Raw genomic sequence first — 22,508 nt, forward strand, 5'->3', positions numbered from 1 at the left:
GGGGGCAACGCTAGCAGAGGAGGCCGCGTCGGCCTCGACTGCCCGTCCCGAGGGGACGTCCGAAGGGGTGCCGACCGAGGCACCCGAGGCCTGGTCTTACTCGACCTCTGTGGAGGGAATCGTGGGACCAGGTGCAGGTGGGAGGCGCTGAACTGGAGAGGCACCAGTAAGCCACGACCGAGACTCGCACCAGACAGGAGGCGCTAGGGGTGCCGTCAGAGGTGCAACAGACGAAGATAGCTGGTGAAAGGGAAACACCGACTCATCAAAGTACATGTGCCATGAGGTGTGCACGTGGTGAGAGACTGGGTCATAACACCGTTAACCTTTGGTGTTGGAGGGATAGCCAAGGAAGATACACGGGAGGGATCGTGGTGCGAGTTTGCAGGGGGTAGTGGATGCGGTGTTGGGATAGCAGAGGCACCCAAAAATGCAAAGACCGTCATAGGATGGATGCACACCAAAGATAAGGTGATGAGGTGCGTAGTCCCAACAAGGACGACACGGGCGGATGTTAAGGTGGAGGATGGGGGTGGCGAGAGCATCAGGCCAAAACCTGGGGGAGGGGGACGTTAGAGTGGAAGAGTAAAGTACAAGCGCATTCATTAAGAGTGCGAAGAAAGTGCTCAATGTGACCATTCTGCTGGGACGTGTAGGGGAAGGTTAGACGGAAGATGGTGTCGTCAGAAGCGAGAAGATCTCGAACATCGACATTATCAAACTCTTTTCCGTTATCAGTTTACAGTGCAAGAATGGGGCGACCAAACTATGTTGTGACATAAGAATAAAAGGTTGTGAGTGTGTCTAAGGCGTCGGATTTGCGACGAAGGGGGAAATCCACATATAATGGGAATAATCATCTAAAATCACCAAATAATGAAGGTAGCCGGTGTTGCTTGCAACGGGATATGTCCAAACATCACTATGAAGTAACTGAAACGGAAAAGTGGAAATAGTCGTAGACGCACTAAAGGGAAGACGAACGTGCTTTCCTAGACGACAAGCCTCACAAGTATGATCATCGATCTTATTACATGAGAATGAAAAACTCCTAAGAATTTGACGTAAAACGGTAGGGTTGGGATGGCCAAGGCGAGCACGCCATATGTCGACATCGGCTGCAAGAGCTACTGGAGTGGAGGTGGTGGCGCCGGCGTGCACATGATAGAGCTCATGAGGACTGTCACGTTGGTGAAGTACCATCCGTCTACGGGAGTCCTTCACAGAAAAACCAACATCGTCAAATTCAACGGTAATGGGATTCTCACGAGCAAGACGACGAACAGAAACAAGGTTCGTGACAAAGTCAGGTGAAACAAGAACATTATACATAGTAATAGGTGTGGATCTGGAAGGAAAATTAGTGCGGCCGACATGTGTGGGTAAAGAGGAACCGTTACCAACGGTGATACGGGTTTGAGTGTGAACGAAAGTGGAGGAGGTTAGGTTATCGGGATGAGACGTCATATGATAGGTGGCACCCGAGTCCATGTACCATGCACCTCCACCACCATAGTTGCTTGGTGACGGTGCAAAGTGTTGCTCCTCCATCACCCAGCCACTATTTGTTCTACAGTTTTAGTAGTACAAAACAGAAATCAGAATCAGTACCTACAGATTATGAAGCATGTATAACAAGCCAGTTCTTTTGGTAGCTTAAAAAATAAGCCACCCTCTCCCCAACTTTTCTCATAAGCCGCCTCTCTTGTTCATTGGGGCTTCTAAACTAGTTATGGATAACTAACTTAGAAGTCTCAGCAAACTTAGAGCGTGACTTATTTTTTAAGCTGGGGAGAGGCAGCTTAATTTTTAAGGGCTTCCATCGTTTAATGTTTCTCACTAATGAAAGAGTCCAAGTATAACTCTCTTATTTGCCTTCTCTTCTGACCATCCGGCGCACCAAAACCATCCCCACCTTGGTAAACACAATGTGAGATTCGAGCCAAATTCACGCAAGTCTTGGCAAAAGATCTAGAAAATTGGCAGTGTTTGAATGCATCTTCGTTAATCGACTTCCAAGCTTCCATGGTAAGATCTTCCATGGCTTCGCGAGACTCTTGCTCATTGGAGCTGTTCTCTGACATGTGAATAGCTATTGATGATGGTGCATCCCCTCGCTCTAGCTCAGCCTGTTATACATATTTTGACAAAACATAGAAATAAATATCATAAGACACCTCACATCAATATTCGATTTGGCGATTGAAATATTACGAGACAAAAAAACCCGAATAGGTTGTGCTTACAGAGTGGGTTGCAGAGCCGAAGAACTAATGACCCAGACTCAACTAATTTAGGGTAGCTTCCAACTTTAGCAAGAGACATTGGGGTAAGCTTTTCTTCCATGTGGAGCAGGGGAAACGCATGTTGCAGCAGCAGTGGAGCAGAGGATGAAATTGATCCGTTGTCCAGATACTCACGCAATGTTGGTCTGTGGTTTCCATGGTGCCACTTTGCCTCCACCAAGAAAGACTCCGCCATATCTCGCCACTGCAAAATCATGCAGAGTTTTTTACGGTTCCTTGTGAAAATAATTTATATCCTATGAGCAGTATATGAACTTACTGCTTTCCGAAGAACATGACGAGCATCACAACCATGTTGTTCCAACACATTTTCAGCCACCTCAGCCGATGTGTTGTACATCACGGAATATAGTGCTTGCATGTATTCGGGGAGTCTTTCACTAGGACTTTCTTCCCACCTGAAATTATTTATTAATTTTAGATAATGGAAAAGCTTCATTTAATGTGAAACTAACATGTCATATATATGTTACACATGCTAAACATATAGTTACCTTCCAATGGCGTCGGTGAAGAGAACAAGTTCATCTAGAGTTCCATATACATCATAAACATCATCTAAGTGAACTATTAGATTGGCGACTTTAGCAAGCACTTCTCGACATGCTCCATTGTTTGGCTCCCACACAATTCCATTTGCGTAATGGAAGCACTCCATGAGACGATCCCTGGCGAACCCTAATTTTTCACTAAGGGCGGTCCCCTTCCACCACCTAGAATTAATTAGGTCAATTTTAGTCTCAAAAACCCATCAACTATGTGAATTAATTACCGGTCTTATTTAAATGAACGTCTCTTCACGCTCAGTTACCTTGCCAGTCTTGCGAGTTCTTCCTGATGCAAACTTTGCACATTGTTGAAGTCCGTCGTTGCAAATCTAACGAGCAATGGGTCGGAATTGCTCTCATCTCTAGCATAGTGATCTATGAACCATCTTGCCTCTAGTCTAGGAGACCTCCGGTGCAACGGAAGGTCCAAAGAACGAACTACAGCGCGCCGCAAGTGGTAATCCATGGATGGCAAGAGCTTTATGAGGGCTTTCTTGGAAAATGTTCTTGCCTCATCCAGTGTTTCCTCGCCTCCGAACGCAAGGTATGAAGCCTCGTAGAGTGAGAGGAGTCCATGTACATCGTCGGAACATTTTTAAATATGTGTTAATCATGTATTTAAAAAGTGTTAATCATGTATTTAAAAATTGTTAATCATGTATTTAAAAATTGTTAAATATGTGTATAAAAAATGTTCCTGTTTATACAAAAAATATAGAATGTGTATGAAAAAAAGTTGACACCAAAAAATTATGTTGGTGAGTTGGTGACAAAAAATAAATCAAGGTTGTGAAAAAAAATAGGATTGGTTGCTCTTTTTGTATGGAACTGGAACGTTTTTTTCAAACATATTTTTTTGGTGTCAACTTTTTTTCATACACATTCTATATTTTTTTTATAGATAAGGAACATTTTTTATACACACATTTAACAATTTTTAATCATGTATTTGAAAAAATGTCAACTTTTCAAACATAAGTTTTTGGTATCAACTTTTTTTCATACACATTCTATATTTTTTGTATAAATAAGGAACATTTTTTATACACACATTTAACAATTTTTAAATACATGTTTAACACTTTTCAAAACATATTTTTTATGTCAACATTTGTGCATATATATTGTACATTTTTTGTATACATCAGGAACATTTTTTATACACGTTTAACATTTTTTAATTACATGATTAACATTTTTTTAAACATATATTTTTTATGCCAATTAGCTCCAGTCGGCCCACAGTGGGCCGACAGGACGCAATCAGCCCACAGTGGGCCGACAGGGGCCAGTGGGCCAGCTGTAGGCCGACTGGAATCCAATCGGCCTGCTGTGGGCCGACTAGACCCAGTCGGCCTGCAGCGGGCCGACGGTGTATTATTTTTGAAATTTTTTATCCGGCGTAATATTTATGAAAATTAATAAAAAAATGTATTATTTAAAAAAATTAGCGAAACAATGTCAGTTAAGTACATAAGTATATGAAACCGTGCCATACACACAAGTCAAAGTTTAAACTGTGATTGATTCTGGACCATGCATTTGGTGCAGATATGTTTATTTTCCAAAAATTTAGCGGTAGTTTTAGGTTCCTTTCTTACATCGTCGAAGTGTCTGTTTTCCATATTTCATATTTCAGGAGGTACCTGGAGGGAAGAGGACGGGGAAACCACTCTCCCTGAGCAACCTGAACCTCAAGGCCGCGGAAGCAACATCACTGGGGTCGCTGGCCCAGTTGCACCGGTGACGCTTGTGGTGGACGGAGCTGAGGATACCGGCGATCTCCTCCTCAAAATGGTAGGCGATGCCGAGCCGTTGCACCGTGTCGACAAGCCCGAGCTTCGCAGCTTGGTGGTCGCCTCGGCTCGCCGCCACCAGCCGCTCCCTCACGCCAGCCTTCAACTTATCGACCTGTGACATCATCTATGCATGCACGGAATAAATTTCCATGAGTAATTCATCTACTTTATGTACTACTTGCCCGGTTGAAAATACGATATGTTCAGCTGATAAATGTACTTGATCTGCCTGTCCGCCATTGTTGGGCGAGAGCTGGAGGAGGGAGTCGTAATCCCAGGAGCTGGGAGCGTAGTTGGCAGACCGCCGAGCCGCCGCGGCACAGCGCACCGTTGCCGGCGAGGACGTCGGAAAGCATGTACTCATCGTGGCCATTGTTTGCTGCAATTGCCACGCCATGGTGCGCACTAGTTTGAGAGCTTGGCACTTGGCAGCGAGAGCTAGGCAACGAGGTTAGTACTTCTAAGCTGCAGTAGCCAATAAACTTACTGCTGCTTGCTGTTTGAGAGTAGCCAGAATACGTGCCAATTTATAGGCGAGCTACACCTAGGCACCCAGCAACATAGCTGACTCAGCCAGCATGAAAATCGTGGGACATGACGCATACCGAATTGCTAGTACTATTTCTTTTCAGCCACATATTTTTGTGGTGACTATCTGTACCAACATTTCCTCTGGAAGCTATTTTTTTTACCCAGATATCCAACGAACGTTAGATTTTTAGTCATGAAAAAGATTAACGTTTTCATGGAAATTTGTGTTCGTTGAGGATGACAAGTTTAGTTGGTGAGCATGACAAGTCCGCCGGATTTCATTTTTCGCCAGAATATATCCATGTTTGCAAACTAATTTTGCCATCCTCGCACCAATATGAATTATTATGAAAAGCGTATGTTTGCTATGGCTAAAATCAGACTTTCTGTTTTTCTGGCAAAACTCCATACAAACCACTGAGAACTTAATAATACTCATTTTCCCAAACCATGGTGGATTGAAATCACGGTGGAAAATACATAAAGGGACCGCATAAAATAACATGGTTGGAATTAAAATCCAACAGATCGGCGTGCTCCATCTTCAACTTCCCGAAGAATTATTTGTTGCTCTTCAAATTGCCAATGTGAACAATTTTTCCCTCATCCCACTGGTCCAATCGCCTACTCCTGTAATCAGCGGTCGTACCCCGCAAGCCTAGCGGCCCTACCTTGCCTGAGCTGTCTCCTGCAACCATCCCTCTATACCGCCGCGAGAGCTATGTCTCGCTTATAGTGAGACGATAGCTTCTCCCGCGTCGAGCGTGGAAGCTCCTCTCGCCGCAGGTGCTTGCATATGGGCCGTCCATCAGTGTAGGTTCGCTGCTGCCGCTTGTGCGCTGCAGGTTCGGTCGCTATAGGTTTTCTCCAAAACAAATTCTAGTTTTCATTTTCTTTTGTTTTCTGTTTGGTTTAAATATTTCTTCTTGCTATTCTTTTTTATCATTATATTTCATTTTTTGTTTTTCTTTTCTTTTGTTTGTTTCTTTCATGGTTTTTATCAGTTTTCTTTCTTTCTGATTTTCCTTCTTTTCTAGCTTTTTTTTATTTCTTGGTTTTCAATGATCTTTTTCTCTTTGTTTGTTTATAGTCTTTCACTGTTTTTCCATTCTTTCTTTTTTCTTTGGTTTCTTTTGTTCTTTTTCGTCTTTCATGGTTTTTCATTTTTCTTTGTTCTTTTGATTTTCATTCTACATTTTCGTATACGTCAAGACCATTTTCCTTATACACATTTAATATTTTTCAAATACAAGTTGAACATTTTTTAATACATGTTCAACATTTGTTTCTATACATATTTTTAACATTTTTTAACTTCTTAATTCATATTCTTCAAATACAAGGTTAATTTTTTTGAATACATGGTCCAAAAATTATATACACATTTAAAACATTTTGATATGCTTGACTACATTTTCAAAGACAGAATTAACATTGTTTAATACATGCTCAACATTTTTTCTACACACATTTAACATTCTTCAAATTCTTAATTAACATTTTATCAAATGCAAGATTAATATGCTTATAGTACATGACCAAATTTTTTTATATACATTTAACATTTTCAAATGCTTGATTAACATTTCAAATACTAGTTTAGAATTTTTTTAGTACAACACAAAATTAAACTTTTTTAATACATGGTCAACATTGTTTCTATACAAATTTGACACTTTTCAAATGCTTGATTAACCTTATTCAAATACTTGTTTAATGTTTTTAAATGCTTGATACATATTTTTAAATACATGATCAACTTTTTCACCACGTTTAATATTTTCTGTATACATTTTTCTTACACATTATAAACATTTCTCTATATAGAGTTAACATTTTTAAAATACTTGATTAGCATATTTTTCAAATGCTTTATGCATTTTAATTTATTTATTTATAATATTTAGAAGTATAAACAAAAGTAAAAAAGAAAGAAAAATGAAATAAAAACATGGAAAAAACAAAGAAATGAGGCCGTGGCCTCTAGCACGCCTGGGCCGGCCCGTCTGACGCTCCCCAAATACAAGACTTCCCTACATCTCACTGTAAGCAAGACACAGAGGCACCCCTATACCCCTCACAATTCTGCCACCCACAACCTCGTCGCAACCCCGCACTCGAACCAGGGACGAAGCCAGGGAAAATCGGTGGGTGTCGGCGTCTCTTCTATGCGGCAAAATCGGCTGAACCAACAAAAAAAATTCATTTGCTTGATATTTAGCGAATGTGATAAACAAGTGGTTCGTGCTAGACTTCAGGCTCACATGGATGGATCCGTGTGAGACAAACGACGAACGTTCCGTTGTCGGCTAGCCTTGTAGTACTACTATGCATGGATCGTCGTTTACTCGTTCTCTTGCACACACGCGACGAGAGCCACAGCTAGCTAGCACATGATACACAATTAACCGCCTTTCCATTAGTTCCATTATTATGTGGACGTGACAACCTCGCACGTACGTACACGCGTACTCTCGGCGACTATTCAACTCAGAGCGATTGCACGCCATGCACGTACACTCATTGTTGCCTTGACTCGTCTCTTCACTGTCCGGCGGCAATCTCGATCGTGACTCGTCTGAAGGACATGACTGTGATAACTGATATGCACAGCTAGCTAGTGGACAAGCTAAGGTTGGCCGTCAATAATCACTGTTACTCCATTCGTCCTATAATGTAAAAATGTTTTTATGTAAAAAATGCTTACTTTGTTATGTTGCTTTAATGCAAAGCTGATCAAAAGCCTGTTTCAAGAAGAGGAAGGATTTTTTTCGAATCATAACGATTTGGTGTTGTCTACGAGTACAATTGGGGAACTGTGAATTCGAATTGCTAGCTACTCCCTCACTTTACCCTAGCAGTTCTCCCATACCACCCCGCATGGTGCTAGACCCACTTAGGTTACTCGGTTCGGCATGTCAACTCCTTCCTCCGCCACCATGCGCTAACCGAGGCAACGACGACATTTTTTCTAGCATTGGTTTGGTAAGTATTGCATGTTGCCCTCGTTGCCTCCTTGTGATTTGTGAGCGATGGCCATTGTGTTGTCGCCGATCATGTGTTGTGATCTGCTCGTTAAGCCGAGGGCCTATGCGGCCTTGCTTGTGATGTACCATCAGTTCAAATTACTAGTCTGCTATGTATGATACCATATCGCTTTTGTTTATCTTTTTTGATGCTACATGTAACTTTTGTGAATTTATTATTTTCCTTCATTCCATGATTCATGATACTACATCACTAGCATATTGGTGTATTATTTTTCCAATGTTGATCTCTTACTTTGCTATGTCACTAGAATCTTGCTTTGCTTAGGAGACATTTGAGTATTGGATCATCATAATTTTAGTTGTCATTACAATTTCTTTGATTCATCATCATTACTATCTAGAAAGTTTGTGACATAGTAACTTCTACTGATATGTATCATTTTTTTGTGTTGTGCAAGAGTCATAGACAATGAGCATATAATATATCTAGCAAATTCACTCCCATCTGATGTGGGTAGGTACTACTCTTGGTATTCTCTCACAATAGTTTAAGTGGATACATAAATTCTATTTAAAACGAAACCTTGAACCCTACAACCTAAACTTGTTTTTTGCTGGCTAACATTGATGCCCACATGTTATTTTATTTTTCCACATAATTTTTCCATAGATGATTGTTTTCAATAATGTGCAAACAAGGCGACCACGATCCTTTTCGCTAGTGTAACCTATTGGTGTACTACAGAAAATACATTTTTTGGAAGAGTGTTTTGTTTGGTGAGCTACTAAAATGCCATAGAGGAGACAGTGTTGAATTTTAGTGGCACTAACAATACTATCACAAAACGTCAGAAGATCACATTGACTCAAATTAGTATGAATAGCTTTGGTATATGCTTTCTCAACCTCAAGCATGATTTGGAAAAAAATCAAGGTAATGTTTGTATGTCATCCTTCTTTGCTATTCCGAATTGCTTACATTCAATAAATCCGCATGTTATATTGATTGGTCATATTGATCATCTTAATGTATGTGCAATATGGGACCAAACCTGAGGAAACATCGTGTCCTCTTCTGTATATTACCATCGTTCCGATATCATCAGCTTGGGACCCCCTACCCGAGGTCCGTCGGTTTTAGCATCGACATTGATGGCCCATGTAGGTTGTGCCAGATGCTGGAAAATACTTAGTTGTCGAAGTTGATGCTCAAGTTCAAACACTACCCTGTTTAAGTTCAGTTATCAGCGCCTCTGTTCAAGATCAGACACAAGGCACAACATCCCTTGACTCAACCATTGACATGTGTAGCTTATCTATTCTAATAGCTGGTGATGTTAGGCTGCCTATTTCTTCCATAATGTGTAAAGTATTCCGAGATGTCTCTTGGATGAAATGGTGTTTTGTTTATCCTTTATCTGGGCCTCAACTCTGAAAACATTTTATTTCTCACTCTTGTTGAAGCATTTTGCGTTCTCCAAGACGAAGCATAAAAATGAGTGGCTCATATTAACCAGGAGGATGAATACATGACATATCACACACCACCTTGTCTTTTACGGTCACGGTACCTTCTTTTTGAAGCAATGTTACATAAGTGTAAAGTACTTTAGATTACTGAAAGTTGCTGACAACCAATCACATCTTGGTACGGAGCAAATTGAACTTGATAATAATTGTTGTAAATCAAGACCAGCAAATGGTGCTTGTTAATCAGTCAGCTAGTATTTGTTCTACAGTTTTAGTAGTACAAAACAGAAATGGAATCAGTACCTACAGATTATTAAGCACTAGTCATCAACCCGTGCAACTGCATGGCGAGGGATTTATTTATCTAATACAATCATTGAAAGCTCTTGACAACCTTTATTGCACATGGAGTTTTGTACTGTGAAGGTCCCAAAATATAACACATGTTTTAACATGCAAATTCATGATTTGACTGTAATTTTCTCAAATAAATTTAGATTAATGATTACAAAAAGTAGATTCACACAAACCGCATTCGAATTTGAATCGAATGACTATGTAAGCATGAATTTTGAGAGTTAGCATACGCCTTATACTTTGAAAGGGATAGTAGGTATTATAAAACTTTGAAATACACATTCTAAAGCTTATTGGGAGCATACTTGACTTTTTGGTTGATTACTCGTGTCAAGTAGATTTTCCTTTTACTAACGTATTAGTTATGTTGCAACATGATGTTTCATAATTATATTACCAAGTTACTGCCATATTATGCTCGATCACTTGTAGTAAGTGCTTGCTACTGAACCATAACTCTACTAAAAATTGAATTCCAACTTTATGAAATTTATGGAGTAGCAGTTCCATACATTCTCTATTATCTAAATATGTTGCTCCCACAAAATTTATTGCCTAATGCTAATACAGGTTACTTCAAACGATTTTGATGCATGGTATTTGAAAGATCTTATTACACAAAAACAAATATGTGGATTTTGCTTTGCCGTCTCAGAGAGTTTGCAACTAAGCAACTGAGCTTCAAGAAACTGGAGGTGCAATATGCAAACTACATGATATTGCCTCCACAGAGATCAGGCCGATCTGATTGTTATAATAAAAAATATCAAATGATCAAATATCATATTACATATAATTACAGTAGTCTATTGTACATGATTTCATGTATAAAACTATATGTTACTTGAAAAATTACTAATAATTGGCTAGCAAATAACCAATGTTGAGTTGTACAATTTTTTGGCTGGAGCTATGGCTTAAATTGGATTATGAAAACGACAAACAATATAGGTAGTGTGAAACTGACCTCGGAATTATCAAAATAAAATTCATGCCCAGATAGATCATCTTTTCCACGTGGATCTGAAGGTGTTTTGTATTTTTTTTAAAGCAAGAGTGATTACTTCATCTTCGTAGTCCACCTTAATGTCGAACCTCTCACATTTGCTGCCTGCTGCATCTACCCATTAGTTGTCATGTTTTTCAGTCTTTGGTACTATGGACAAAATTAGGTGAAACACATATAGTTCAAATCATCATATTTAACCCATATATGTGGTCTCTTATTATTAAATTATAGATTCTCTGGAAGTCAATTGCTGCTTTATGTTTTGCTAAGTATAGTAAATTGCACAGGATTAGAAACCGTATGTATGAAAATTTTGTAAGTTATGGATCACCTTTTCACATCATATGATCAGATATATTCGCTAATCCATATTGCATAGAACAGCTAGTGGTCGATAGATGGAAGGAAGGTGTTATAACTACATAGGAACATTTTGGAAGTCAGGCCTCGTACATTTGCTTAACTACGGTAAGCATAAGTGTTAGATATACCATGTGGACAATTGGAGATTTAGCATGTATATTCAGACAAAAAGAATAGAAAATATCTAAATTCTACCCGTACATAATATCAACTAATTTCCTGGCAATATTTTTACGTACTTCCTCAAACTTTCAAACACCAACTGTCACGTACCAAACAGCAGCAACAAATTATCATTCCCATCCATCAAAGATCAGGAACCATGGGTGTGCGATACCACTTCAATTGGATTAGCAACTGGCTCGTATATCATCATTGCTTTAGTATTGCCATTCTACAAATTAGCTCCCGTACAGTTTATGCCCCCACCAAAAAGATGATCTTAATTTAATTAAAAGGGATTACCTGCTTGCCGCTGGAGATGCAGCTAGTTCTCCTCCACTCCCTACATTGGATAATAATCTTGTCATGATCGACTCATGAATAGTGTTGCTAGCTGCCGGTAGATGGGTATATGCAATATCAATTTTTCTTTGTTAGTTGTTACAGATTTATTAGATTTCTTTGGGGTTCTACGAGGAATGGAACGAACTGTAGATTAGAGCAGGGGGTTTAGCAATAATGTATTACCTGCCTACACTATGAGGATATGAGCGACCGGTGATGAACTCCTGCAGCATATGGAAACTGAATTGCTGCACTATAAGCCTGGAGTAGTTCCTCTGATCTGCAGTCTCACCAACAATTAATGATGGCTGCATGACTGATTCAAATGTCACTCATTGATGCACCACCTTATTCAGTTTATCGTTCATCATCTATTGCATTGTGGTCAGGCCATGAAAGTTTAGGAGATTCAAAGGACACCGTCCTCAGCTGCATAGACTGTAGCAAGGTTGAAGAGAAGTGGATCGGCGAGAGGCTGGTTTAACTGGTTCTCATGTACGACGGTGACCACCCAATCAAATTGAAACTGCTATCGGTACACCTCTGATTATATGTTGGATGCCTGCATCAACCATTGTAAGATGGTTTCATCTACCCGATCGCAATTGCAGCGTAGAAGAACATGGAAGAGGCTTGACTGGATTGTACCTTTCTTTTAGATGGAACATGAATTTGAGGATGGTATGGAGAGAAGACGCAGCCAGATGCGGTAGGGTTCCCGGATGCCCCCACAGCAAAGAAAAGGAGCCTACGGGGAGAACATATCGGCAGCTCATGTGAGATTTTGGTCCATCTCCTCGCAGTTGTTGACGATGTCCTTCTTCCAGCCGCATCTTTCTCGTCGAGCAGGTGTGGCAAGGCGATCATGGCTCCCATCTCATCCCTCATCATCTCTAACAGATGCATGTTGGTCCCAACATAATCAGCGGCCGGCCGGCCGACCACGACGTGAGACGGTGAGAGACGATTCCTGGTGGAGGAGGATGTGGAGATGGGGATGCATGCAAGGGAGGGAGACCTGCAGATGTGGCGTCTCTACCATGATCTCGTTCTCCAGAGATCGAAGGGGAGACAATGTGTAGAGATGTCTTGCCTTTATTTCCTTTTAAGATTAAGGTAAAAAAAGAGACCTCACATAGTTTTTTTTTCTCTAAGATGGCCTCATGTTGTTAGGAGATGGGGACTTCATCCAACGATAGTGGATGAATTAGACTTTTGATTGGATGGATAAAATTTTTAAACCTCTAGAATTAACTTGGGAGTTCGTATGGTGCCTCCGATTAGTAAATATAAGATATAAGATATAAGATATAAGAAATAAGATGTATAACGTAACATGTTATAAGATACGGCACTAACATGTTATAAGATACTTGTTAATCAATCAGACGTCCTAATTCGTGTTAATGTTGATTTTGAGCATCGATATGGCACTGAGCCAGTTTGAGGTTCGACAAAGGTTGTCTGGCGTTGAGTAGGGAGGCGAACAAAATTGTTTCACCTTGTTTAGAGATGCAGCAGTATATCTGTGCAAGCCTAGATGCTGGAAGATACTTGTTGTCGAAGTTGACGCGCAAGTTCAGACACTGCCCAGTTTAATTTCAGTTCTCAATGGTTGTTCAGTCATGTTCAGACGCAAGATACAACAGCCCCTGACTCAGTGATTGACATGTGTAGCTGAAGTATTATAACAGCTGATGATGTGTAAAACCCCATGCTCCGAGATGTCTCTGGATGAAATAATGTTTGGTATCCTTGATCTGGGCCTCAACTATGGAAACATTTTAATTCTGGCTGTCGTTCAGGCATTTTGTGTTCTTGAATGGCTCGGTCACAGTACTTTCTTTTTGAAGCAAGGTTCAAATAAGGTTTTTTTAGAAAAGGAGGCTTACCCCCGATCTTTGCATATGAAAGATGCATGCGGCTATATTATTAAAAATGAGGTTCGAAATAAACAGGATCTTATCTCCATTACAGCTCGCAAGAGGATCGAAAATAAAAATGAGCACTCAAAGCCACAACCGGCAAGAACAAAAGAGTAGAACACTAAACACCTATTCTATTAAGAGACCGCCATCCAAACCGATTGAGTTTATCCCGTGCTACCATCTCCTAGTGGGTGCACCCAGTAATCAAAGGCTCTCTGGACTCCATAGGAGTGAGTAAGGACCACATACGGATCCAAGCAGTAGCTCTGAAGATGACCTGCAAGAATGTTAGAGAATGTTGTCTGTTAAACATCATATCATTTCTGCAGTTTCATATAGCCCAAATAAGCGGACATATTCCAATCCGAATATGAGACGCAGTAAGTAGATCGATTCCAGCTAGCTAGATCCCAAATAAACCTTCAATGCTAGTTGGTAGATTAATGTTAAGGCTATATGAATCATTCGCCAAAGTAATCTCGCGAGGGGACATTGTATGAATAAGTGTTGTATTGTTTCATCATGAACACAAAAACAACATCGTGAACTATCAACCCACCGTCGCTTTATCAAATTATGCTTCGTGAGGATCACTTGCTCGTGGACAAACCACATGAAAAATTTAATACGCAAGGGAACCTTCACTTTCCAAATATGTAGGGATCTTGTGATTGGGCCAGAATTAATTAGATCCATATACATAGATTTTACCATAAACACACCGTTTCTGGTTAGTTTCCAGTTCAAGAAATCAGGTTGGTCAGATAGTTGAACTCCCATCAACCGCCTAAACAAGTGTAGCCAGGAATTCCAACGTTCCCGACTAGAGATCTCTTAAACTGTATATTTAAGGGTACCTCCTGTAAAATGTTGGCCACGTAATCCTCCTTACGTTGTACAATATTATATAAGATGGGGTACTGTAGTGCTAGAGGCTCGTCCCGTAGCCACGTATCCTCCCAAAATCTTATTGTCAACTCATTGCCGACACAAAATTTGGCCCTACGAAAGAACACATCTTTCATTCTCATAAGTCCCTTCCAGAAAGGTTAAAATAAGTGTGAAGGTACTTTATGAATCCTGAAAATTTCTAAAAACCGGTCACATCTGAGGCCTGTTCGGTAGCTCGCCCGCTCCTAGCTTCCGCAAATCCACGAGCGGAGCTGGCCCGAACATGCTGCTCTGTTTTTTCATACGTGGACGCCGCTTCCCGGATTGGAGAGGCGTCCTTGTACGAAAAAAAGGAGCAGCATTTTCGGCGATCCCAGGAATCGGGAATCCCGCACTTGGCATTATTTATGAGCAAATGCCACCGCTAAGTGCCTTACCTGTTCGATAGACGTCGCTCGAAACATCCCGATCCCATTCTCCTCTGTGTTCTCCTGCTCGTCAACCCTAGCCGCCAGCCAACGGACGAGGCCGTCATCCCGCCGCCGGTGAACGTCTCCCAGCGACCCCGCCGGCAGTCTCTTCCTCGAGCCGCCCTTCCCCGACTGCGAGTCCTTCCTCTCCCTCGCCGCCCCAACCTGCCAGCAGTGGGTACTCTTGCCGTCGGTGACGCTGCTCCTCTCAGCCGTCGTCGCAGCTGTCCATTCATTTTACAAAGTTCAGATGTTTGAATGTACAGATGTTTCTGGTTCAGATTTTTTGATGTCCTGTCTCACACAATTTTTGCCATGTTAATAAATTCAGATGACATTGTAGATGAGGTAGTCCCTGCACAGATTTACGAATGAGAGCATACAATCTTTTATAGATGAGGTAGTCCCTGTACTGATTTATAAATGAGAGCATACAATCTTTTATAGATGAGGTAGTCCCTGTACAGATTTATAAATGGGAGCATACAATCTTTTATAGATGAGGTACTCCCTGTACAGATTTATAAATGGGAGCATACAATATTTTATAGATGAGGTAGTCCCTGCACAGATTTATAAATGAGAGCATGCAATATTTTTAGATGACATAAACCTTTATAGATGAGAGCATACAATCTTTTGAAGATGAGATGTTTGTTAACTCATTGGTTATGTATGTGCAGATGTCATCTGATAGTGAAAGTGACAGTGAAAGTGAACTGGAATCGTGTTTGCACGCCTAAAGTCTATGGTGGACTCTGGATTCACAATCTCAAGTTGCTGAACCATGCCCTGCTCCTCAAATGGCGCTGGTTTGAGAAGGTTGCTGAAGAGAAGCCTTGGCAAGGCCTTGATCTTGCTCTGCCTACAGAGGCTGACAGTGTTTTTAGTGCTGGGTTGCAATGCTCGCTTGGTAACGGCAATAACATCAGGTTCTGGACTGACCCATGGATCAATGGCACTAGCATTCGACAGCTTGGCCCGTCCCTTTTGAAGTTTGTTCGGCACGCTGCCTTGCAAAAACCTGTTGCGGATGATCTGCCTAATGGGGCTTGGATCAATGACCTACATGGAAACCTGGACATTCATTCCATTGCGGATGTTCTCAAAATCTGGCCAATTATCTCCAACCAGAGCCTGTCAGAGCTACCAGACGCGTTCATATTGGAGGCAAGCGCCGGATGGAATTTTCTCAGCTAGCAGTGCATACCACCTCTTCTTCTTAGGCCGAGAATTTCATCCGGCTGCTGCTGAGTTGTGGACGTCATGGGCACCACTAGAAATAAAGATTTTTGTTTGGCTTGTCCTCCATGATCGACTTTGGACCGTGGATCGCCTTGCTAGGCGACAGCTGGAGCACCCGGAATGCTGTGTGCTTTGTGCACAGGAGGATGAGAACTTGAATCACATGTTGTTGGGCTGCTCTTTTGCAAGGGAAGTGTGGTACAATGTTCTGCTCCCATGGCCTTTGCATAGAAGAACTCCAACCCCAGCCGATAGCATCAAGGATTGGTGGCCGGCGCTCAGCAACTCTGCTCCCAGTAGAAGCCGCCGCAGAATAAACACCATGGTTTGGCTTGTGCTACGCTTCATATGGCTTGAGCGCAATAGGCGGGTTTTCGACAAAGTTCCTCTCATGCCGCATGTAGTGGCCCGCAGAATCCAAGATGAATTGCAAATGTGGATTAGAGCCAAAATAGGTGGACTAGCGAGAGATGTAACTTAGCATGTCATAGTTTGGGCCTGTGGACTGCGCTGCTTTGCCCTATGTAACCATCTTGTAAATGAACTATCTTCTCTCTTAAATGGAAATGCGCGCAATGCTCTTGCGTGTGCTTGAAAAAAAAGAAGAAAAGAATGGTTCGTGCGCATGCACAAGAAATGAACATCATGTATCTGAGTGCATCAACCATATTTGAGAAGTATTGTGACAATTGAGTGATGAAGGTCAATCCTAGGACATCTATCATGAGTGGATTTGGATGGTCGCAGGAGACTATCGATACACCCGGAGAGACTTTCACCATGCTGAGAATGAAGGCAACGGTATTCTTTGAACTTCATGACTTGTTGAAGGATAAGTATGGGCTCGGCCATTCCTCATTTGTTAGCTGTTATGAGTCTCTTGCTATATTCTTGTCGACCTGGGGGTGGGGGGTGGGGGTGGATGAATCAAATAGAAGAACCCAAAACCGTTTCAAACATTCTGCAGATACAATCCACCGCAAATTCCATGAGGTACTACTTTGTGTGGTCAAGTTGTCTGCTGACTACATCTAGCCTAAGGACCCAAATTTTAGGACTGTACATCCATGGATTCTAAATGACAAAAGTTTATAATTTGTACACAGAAAGTATTATGCTTTTTGTTATATGGAATGCATCTAGACTGTGTTGTTCCTTAAGATATGAGTTGCCATATTTCTATTTTCATTCCAAAGATATTTCTGTATAAAAGTTTAGAATTTGTACTACACAGAAAGTATTGCGAACTACCCTTTAAATAGGTCTCTATTAGTCAAATAACGAACAGAAAAGAAAAGAAAATGCTTTGCCCCAGTGGATCTGGCCATCTCTCCCAGCCTGTGTACATGGCCTTACGTGGATCGCCCCCCCCCCCCCAGCTTCCAACTTGGGCCAAGTTTGGCCTATCCTCAACTCTTGGCCGAAATCAAATGAAAAAGGCTGCCATCCCATGCATTGCCAGAGAAAACTGGAACCAGCATACCGAACGGTTTTTTCATCGCTAGCTTTCACTTGGGAAGCTGACATACGAAAAGAGAAGCTGGATTTCAGGATTTCCAAGAGTTGGGGAGCTGCCGAACATGCCCTAAGCACTGTAAATCAAGATCACCCAATGGTGCTAGTTAATCAACCAGCTAGTTTCACCTCAAAAAAAACCAGCTAGTGTTGGTTCTACAGTCTTAGTAGTACAACACAGAATCAGAATCAACACCTACAGATAATTAAGCCTATATAACATCTTTCTAAGATATGTGTCTCGTATTGTTTAATGTTCCTCAATCATGAAAGAGTCCAAGAACAACTCCCTAATTTGCTTTTTCTTCCGACCATCCGGCGCACCAAAACCATCCCCACCTTGGTAAACACAATGTGAGATTCGAGCCAAATTCATGCAAGTCTTGGCAAAAGATCTAGAAAATTGGCAGTGTTTGAATGCATCTTCGTTAATCGACTTCCACGCTTCCATAGTAAGGTCTTCCATGGCTTCGCGGGACTCTTGCTCACTGGAGCTGTTCTCCGACATGTGAATAGCTATTGATGATGGTGCATCCCCTCGCTCCAGCTCGGCCTGTTATACATATTTTCACAAATAAGACACCTCTCATAAAGATTCAACTTTGGTGATTGAAACAGTAAAGGGCAAAACAACCCGGATAATTTTCCTTACAGAGTGGGTTGCAGAGTCGTTGCAGAGGCGAAAAACTAATGATGCGGACTGAACTAATTTAGGGTAGCTTCCAACTTTAGCAACAGACATTGGGGTAAGACTTTCTTCCACGTGGAGCAGGGGACACGCATGTTGGAGCAACAGTGGAGCAGAGGATGAAATTGATCCATTGTCAAGATACTCACGCAGTGTTGGTCTGTGGTTTCCATGGTGCCACTTTGCCTCCACCAGGAAAGACTCTGCCATGTCTCGCCACTGCAAAATCATGTAGAATATATTATGGTTCCTTGTGAAAACAATCTATATCCTATTAGGAAGTTAATTGTGTATATGAACTTACTGCTTTCCGAAGAACATAACGAGTGTCGCAACCATGTTGTTTAAACACATTTTCAGCCACGTCAGCGGACGTGTTGTACATGACGGAATAGAGTGCTTGCATGTATTCGGGGAGCATTGCACTAGGACTTTCTTCCCATCTGAAATTATTTATTAACCTTAGATAATGGAAAAGAACATTACTTGAATTATTAGAAGTGCACCGCTGCATACAGTTACCTTCCAATGGCGTCTGTGAAGAGAGCAAGTTCATCTAGAGTTCCATACACATCATATACATCATCTAAGTGAACTATTAGATTGGAGACTTTAGCAAGCACTTCCCGACATGCTCCATCCTTTGGCCCCCACACAATTCCATTTGCGCAATGGAAGCACTCCATGAGACGATCCCTGGCAAAACCCAATTTTTCACTAAGGCCGGTCCCCTTCCACCACCTACAATTAATTAGGTCAATTTTTATATCTGAAAAACCAGTCAACTATGTGAATTAATTAGCTGGCTTATTTAAATGTACGTTTTCTTCACGCTCAATTACCTTGCGAGTCTCCCGAGTTCTTCCTGATGCACACTTTGCACATTATTGAAGTCCGTCGTTGCAAATCTAACGAGCAACTGGTCGGAATTGATCTCGTCTCTAGCATAGTGGTCTATGAACCATCTTGATTCTAGTCTAGGAGACCTCCGGTGTAATGGAAGGTCCAAAGAACGAACTACGCTGTGCCGTAGGTGGTGATCCATGGATGGTAAAAGCTTTTTGAGGGCTATCTTAGAAAATGCTCTTGCCTCGTCCAACGTTTCCTCGCCTTCGAACGCAAGGTATGAAGCTTCATAGAGTGAGAGGAGCCCCTTGACATCATCTGGTCCGCGCTTGAGATCCTCCAGACATTCTATATATATTGTTATGATGAAACAATGTTAGTTAAGTATACAAAACCCTGCCATACACACAACTCAAAGTTTCAACTCTGATTGAATCTGGACCATGCATTTGGTGCAGATATGTTTAATTTTCAAAATTGTGGCTGTAGTTTTAGGTTTTTCTTACACCCTCCAAGTGTTTGTTTTTCATATTTCATACTATTTAACTAGGTACCTGGGGGAAGAGGACTGGGAAACCACCGTCCCTGAGCAACCTAAACCTCAAGCCCGCAGAAGCAACATCACTGGCATCGTAGTCCCAGCTGCACTGGTGAGGCTCGCGGTGGATGGAGCTAAGGATACAGGCGATCTCCTCCTCGAAATGGTAGGCGATGCCGAGCCGTTGTACCGTGTCGACAAGCCCGAGCATGGCAGTTTGGTGGCCGCCTCGGCTCGCCGCCACCAGCCGCTCCCTCACGCCGGCCTTCAATTTATCGACCTGTGACATCATCCATGCATGCACGGATAATTTCCATAAGTATTTCATCTACTTTATGTACTACTCGTCGGTAGAAAATACGATATGTTCAGCTGATAAATGTACTTTATCTGCTTGTCCGCCATTGTTGGGCGAGAGCTGGAGGAGGGAGTCGTAATCCCAGGAGCTGGGAGCGTAGTTGGCTGACCGCCGAGCGGCCGCCGAGCAGCGGACGGTTGCCAGCGACGACGTCCGGAAGCGTGTGCTCGTGGTGGCCATTGTTTGCTGTAATTGCCACGCCATGGTGCTGCGCGCTGCAATCTTGCTAGCTTTTGCTTTGTGCGAAGTAGTGGATTACTACTTTACTAGGCAACGAGAGCGAGGCAATGAGGAAAGTACTGATGGTTGTTGTTTGAGTGTAGCCAGAATACGTGCAATTTATACCTAGGCGAGCTACATAGGCACCCAGCAGGACAGCAGGTACAGCCCACGTGAAAATCGTGGGACATGACATGACATGTACCGAAATGGTACTATTATAGATGAGAGTACCTGTAGTCCTGTACCAACACTTCTTCTAGAATCTTTTTCTCCGAGAGAAATTCCATACAAACTACTAAGAACTTACTCATATTTCTAAATATATACTACTATAAATTTCCCTCTGCTAACTATGTAACTACAATTTTAAACTGGGTACAGATAAACCAGTACCATGAATTGACGTCAAGCGGCAGTTGAAAAGATGATTTCGCCAATAGGCATAGCTTGTGCTGAAGTACAAAAATCAAAGTGTAACGCAAATTTAAAACTTTTCAAGAACATCAGAAAACATTGGAGTAAATCATAAGTGGTGTTGCTACTGTTATTATGAATATGAGAAAATTATGGTCAACGGTTCTCAAATATTTTGATCGAAGTTTGGCCAAAATTTCAAACTTCTTGAAAAATCTAAAAAATTACAGTTAGTCATAAAAGGATGCCCTTACGGGAGGAATTGCACACACCACCAGCAATTGGTGCTGACTTTACACAAAACACCCACTTTACGGGTTTGCATAGAACACCACACATTAGTCCATTGCAACTAGGTCTAATCCAGCGTTTAGGTACGTTGCTATAATTTTTGGTCGGTGGGTCCCGCTTGTAAGTGCACATTTGGCAAATAAAACCAGCCACATCAATATGGAAAATTCATTTTGCTCATTCAATTTTTCTTTTTCAAATCTAATGTTTTAAGAAAAAGGCAAATAAAACCAGTAGATCGTACATGTACTCAATACTGAACTTGGAAAAGTTCAGCTCAATTGGGCCAAATGTTGTGGAGATATTGACAGATTTAGTTGGTCGGCTGGCATGGCGGTTTTTTTGCCACACCTTCACTTACAAGTGGGACCAGCTTAACGAGAATCATGTCAACGTCCGTAAGTGCTGGCTCAGACCCAACTGCAATGGATTACAAAAAATACCGTAGAGTAGGTGTTCTGTGGAAAATCAGCATCAATAGTTGCTTGTTTGTGCAATTTCCTCACCCTTACTGTGTTCGTATATTTTCAGCTGTTTTTGGGAAGCAGTTAAAGAGAGACCCAATTGTCAATGGAACAGATACCACAATGAAAATCGTGGGATATGACGCATACCGAAATGGTACTACTATTTCATTTGAGCCACATTTTTTGTGGTCTTCTAGAAGCCTTTTCTCCGAGAAAAATGCCATGAAGAGCATTGAGAACTTTCTCATAATAGATGATACCCCATGTGTTGCTTTTGTAGTCTTCTATAAACATGATGGTAGATAAACTAAAGACCTTTTGGCATAGTGTATTTATACATATTTATTTAAGATAAGAAAATTGCAATGGACACAACACTTGGTATAAATATAAATATTGGAACATGTTAAATACCCGATCATTTTTTTACTAAATACAGGACATAAGTAATTTCATATGGCTTACATGAATATTAATGTATATATTACTTTAACTGTTGTCGCAAATTAATCTTCATATCTGCATGTTTAAGATCTACAGAAAGAATGATAACTAAACACAAATATTGGCAGTGAGTGATGGAGCTCCAATATCAACAAAAAGAAAAAGAAAATCCTTACTCTCTTTTTTGCCAAAGTGAGTATAAATTCTCTTGTCTCAAAGCATTTGTCTGAAAATAGCATGAGTACTTATCAAGAAGGGAGCGAAAAAGTTGAGCGGTCGCCGTCACCGGATGCAACCATCAAGCACCACCA

The 22,508-nt window shown here is 41.4% G+C and overlaps 3 protein-coding genes across 3 annotated transcripts; all 3 read right to left on the reverse strand.

The window, feature by feature from the left end:
* Positions 1-1,597: 1,597 nt before the first annotated feature.
* LOC123043140 ((-)-alpha-terpineol synthase) lies at positions 1,598-3,853 on the reverse strand. The gene is made up of 5 exons (XM_044465494.1): positions 3,118-3,853; positions 2,801-3,019; positions 2,566-2,704; positions 2,247-2,490; positions 1,598-2,129 (listed from the first exon to the last, which is right to left on the reverse strand). The coding sequence occupies exons 1-5, from the start codon at positions 3,318-3,320 to the stop codon at positions 2,125-2,127; spliced, it is 810 nt and encodes a 269-aa protein (XP_044321429.1). The 5' UTR covers positions 3,321-3,853; the 3' UTR covers positions 1,598-2,124.
* A 275-nt stretch (positions 3,854-4,128) lies between these two features.
* On the reverse strand, positions 4,129-5,163 carry LOC123043142 (beta-myrcene/(E)-beta-ocimene synthase 2, chloroplastic). The gene is made up of 2 exons (XM_044465496.1): positions 4,874-5,163; positions 4,129-4,777 (listed from the first exon to the last, which is right to left on the reverse strand). Exons 1-2 carry the CDS (start codon positions 5,048-5,050, stop codon positions 4,490-4,492), a joined length of 465 nt encoding a protein of 154 aa, XP_044321431.1. The 5' UTR covers positions 5,051-5,163; the 3' UTR covers positions 4,129-4,489.
* A 12,988-nt stretch (positions 5,164-18,151) lies between these two features.
* Positions 18,152-20,655, reverse strand: LOC123043144 (alpha-terpineol synthase, chloroplastic). Its single transcript, XM_044465497.1, has 7 exons — positions 20,387-20,655; positions 20,011-20,281; positions 19,460-19,811; positions 19,140-19,358; positions 18,922-19,060; positions 18,582-18,836; positions 18,152-18,482 (listed from the first exon to the last, which is right to left on the reverse strand). The coding sequence occupies exons 1-7, from the start codon at positions 20,561-20,563 to the stop codon at positions 18,180-18,182; spliced, it is 1,716 nt and encodes a 571-aa protein (XP_044321432.1). The 5' UTR covers positions 20,564-20,655; the 3' UTR covers positions 18,152-18,179.
* Between the last annotated feature and the right edge of the window lie 1,853 nt (positions 20,656-22,508).

This window comes from Triticum aestivum, chromosome 2B (assembly GCF_018294505.1).
Source record: "Triticum aestivum cultivar Chinese Spring chromosome 2B, IWGSC CS RefSeq v2.1, whole genome shotgun sequence".
NCBI classification, from domain to species: domain Eukaryota; kingdom Viridiplantae; phylum Streptophyta; class Magnoliopsida; order Poales; family Poaceae; genus Triticum; species Triticum aestivum.

Coding starts and splice junctions, on each gene's coding strand:
- LOC123043140 (XM_044465494.1), bottom strand. CDS start 3,320: ATGGATTACCACTTGCGGCGCGCTGTAGTTCGTTCTTTGGACCTTCCG. Junction 3,020..3,117: donor GAACTCGCAAGACTGGCAAG/GTAACTGAGCGT, acceptor AATTAATTCTAG/GTGGTGGAAGGGGACCGCCC. Junction 2,491..2,565: donor GTCATGTTCTTCGGAAAGCA/GTAAGTTCATAT, acceptor ATGATTTTGCAG/TGGCGAGATATGGCGGAGTC.
- LOC123043142 (XM_044465496.1), bottom strand. CDS start 5,050: ATGGCGTGGCAATTGCAGCAAACAATGGCCACGATGAGTACATGCTTT. Junction 4,778..4,873: donor ATGGCGGACAGGCAGATCAA/GTACATTTATCA, acceptor GTGCATGCATAG/ATGATGTCACAGGTCGATAA.
- LOC123043144 (XM_044465497.1), bottom strand. CDS start 20,563: ATGGCGTGGCAATTACAGCAAACAATGGCCACCACGAGCACACGCTTC. Junction 20,282..20,386: donor ATGGCGGACAAGCAGATAAA/GTACATTTATCA, acceptor ATGATGTCACAG/GTCGATAAATTGAAGGCCGG. Junction 18,483..18,581: donor ACGACTCTGCAACCCACTCT/GTAAGGAAAATT, acceptor TATGTATAACAG/GCCGAGCTGGAGCGAGGGGA.